This window comes from Priapulus caudatus, unplaced genomic scaffold, assembly GCF_000485595.1.
Source record: "Priapulus caudatus unplaced genomic scaffold, Priapulus_caudatus-5.0.1 Scaffold1579, whole genome shotgun sequence".
Lineage (NCBI taxonomy): Eukaryota > Metazoa > Priapulida > Priapulimorpha > Priapulimorphida > Priapulidae > Priapulus > Priapulus caudatus.
The window spans coordinates 58,181-60,558 of record NW_014578640.1 but is presented as its reverse complement, the minus strand read 5'-3'; the positions used below and the strand labels follow the sequence as shown (position 1 = coordinate 60,558).

Genomic DNA, 2,378 nt, shown 5'->3' with positions numbered 1-2,378 from the left:
GAGAAAGCGAGAGAGAACGAAAAAGAGAGAACGAGTCCGCAACAGATATTAAGAGAAGTAAAAGAGAGAAAAAGAGAGAGAGAGAGAGAAAGAGAGCGAAAGAGAATGAGAGAGAGGGGAAGAGAGAGAAATGGAGAGAACGAGAGAGAGGAGAGGGGGGTAGATGCCGCAGAGATGACGTGCACACGCGGAGGTGAGCGTTGTTGGACGTTGGACCACGCCACATATTTACCAACCGCTGCCGCCACCACTCTGCTAGCCCAGAGAACGAGAGAGCGAGAGAGAGAGAGAGGAGATATCACACAAACACGTCGCACAGTGTAGGCGCAAGCTATCGCGGCAGCACTGCAGTGTTTCAAACGCGAGAGACACCGAACGAGAGAGTGACCGCAAAAGATAGAGAAAGAAAGAGAGAGAGAGGAAGCGTGGATACATTCTTTCTAAGACTACGACAAGCACCCAAGAGACGCCATGGCGGTCGAGGGCACCTACAAGCTCATGAAGTTCCTTCTACTGGTCTTCACATTCTGTTTCTGGGTAAGCGCGCACGCCAAACTCTCTCCCTCGTTCTCCCGATCCTTGCAATCCCACAGCAGCAACAGCAGCAGCCGTGATGGCGGCCATGACAGGGGCACGGTCGCAGACGACGATATAGATGACACAAATCGATTGCGATGACACTAATCGAATCCGACGGTAATCGATACGTTTACGACTTCGAACACTCCCTCTTCTTACGTCGGCGATTTTTCTGAGATGAAAGTCAATAAATTAATGTGAGCAGATGAATTTCCCGCTAGCGTACATGACCATAAAGATAATGGCGGATTAGAGGTGGTATATATATATATATACGATCGGCGTAACTTAATCGACTCTGAGGGAACTGAAGATAAAAAAAACGAGTGAAATGATAGCGTTGTAAATTCTGCTCGGGACGTCTTTATGAAGTTTTATGATCTCGGATGTGATTATGCTCTCTCTCTCTCTCTCTCTCTCATCTCTCTTCTCTCTGGTCTCCGCGCCTCTCTCCTCTCTCTCTCTCTCTCTCTCTCTCTATCTCTTCTCTCATCAGTCGTCTCTCTCTGTCGCTCTTCTGCTCTCCTCTCTCTCTCTGCCTCTCTCTCTCTCTCTCTCTCTCTCTCCTCTCTCGCGTCTCTCTCTCTTCTCTCTCTCTCTCTCTCGTCTCTTCTCGCGTAAATCTCTCTCTCTCTCTCTCTCATCATATCTCTCTCNTATAAATATCGTATATATATATATGTGTGGTTTCTAACTCGTGCTGCCCCCTGGTGTCTGCTACTGCAGACTTCTTACATCATCTACACCGAGTTGGATCGCTATGTCAACTATTACTACGTGCCCGGCTACGATGAGATCAAGTTCACGATGGACCACATGCAACAGTTCGTAAGTCGTCAAAATAGCATAGCATGGCATGGCTTGACATAGCATAGCATGGCATGGCATCGTATAGCATGGCGTAGTATGACATAGCATAGCATATAGCATAGCATGGCATTGCATAGCATAGCATAGCATAGCATGGCATTGCATAGCATAGCATAGCATAGTACAGCATAGCATAGCATAGCATGGAATGGCATAACATAGCATAGCATGGTATTGCATAGCATAGTACAGCATAGCATAGCGTAGCTATCACAGAATAGCCTAGCATAGCATAGCATAGCGTAGTGTATCACAGAGAGACATAGATCAGGGCTGCAGCATGGTATGCACTCCTTATTACAGCAAACATCCCCCTTATGCATTATCAATTATATCAGGGGGTTAATAATGATTAATTGTTGACAAACATTTGTCATTATTAACCCCCTGATTATATGACCAATAATACATTATAAATTATTGTAAGTAATAATGGGTTTCAACCATCGAATAGTAATGATGAGGGACGGGCGCAGCTCTTGATCGACATCCATAGCGTCAGGAGCGTATAATGACAAATATTTGTCATTATACGCTCCTGATAGTGTGGTAGCGGTGGGTCTGAGACAAGGCCTTCATGGAGAAGTGACCAAACAATCACGTTAGGGTTATTTACGATTATTAGCTAAGCTTATATTTTTTTAGTTTTGCTCCAAAATCTAGAGGGCAGCTGCCCGCCCCCCTTGCTCCCCCCTTCCACAGGCTACGGCCCTGGATATGTGTGGCGGGGTGGTCTCTGCATCGCTGTGACGTGACGTGGTAATGTTGTTGTAGGGGCGCTGTTGCGGTGCTAACGGTACGTTGGATTGGAGCCTGAGACAGGTGGAGATTCCCAAGTCATGCATAAACGGCTTCAGCGGCGAACGCTACCTTAGGGTGAGTCCTGTGTGTGTGTGTGTGTGTGTGTGTGTGTGTGTGTGTGTGTGTGT

The 2,378-nt window shown here is 46.8% G+C and overlaps 1 protein-coding gene across 1 annotated transcript in view; it reads left to right on the top strand.

Annotated features, from left to right (window-relative positions):
- Nucleotides 1-471: 471 nt before the first annotated feature.
- The window catches only part of LOC106817055 (CD151 antigen-like), a 13,568-nt gene continuing 11,661 nt past the window's right edge, over nucleotides 472-2,378 (top strand). The window contains exons 1-3 of the mRNA XM_014821703.1: nucleotides 472-537; nucleotides 1,306-1,407; nucleotides 2,224-2,325. Coding sequence (XP_014677189.1) covers nucleotides 472-537; nucleotides 1,306-1,407; nucleotides 2,224-2,325 — 270 coding nt within the window. The remainder of the gene's footprint in view (nucleotides 538-1,305; nucleotides 1,408-2,223; nucleotides 2,326-2,378) is intronic.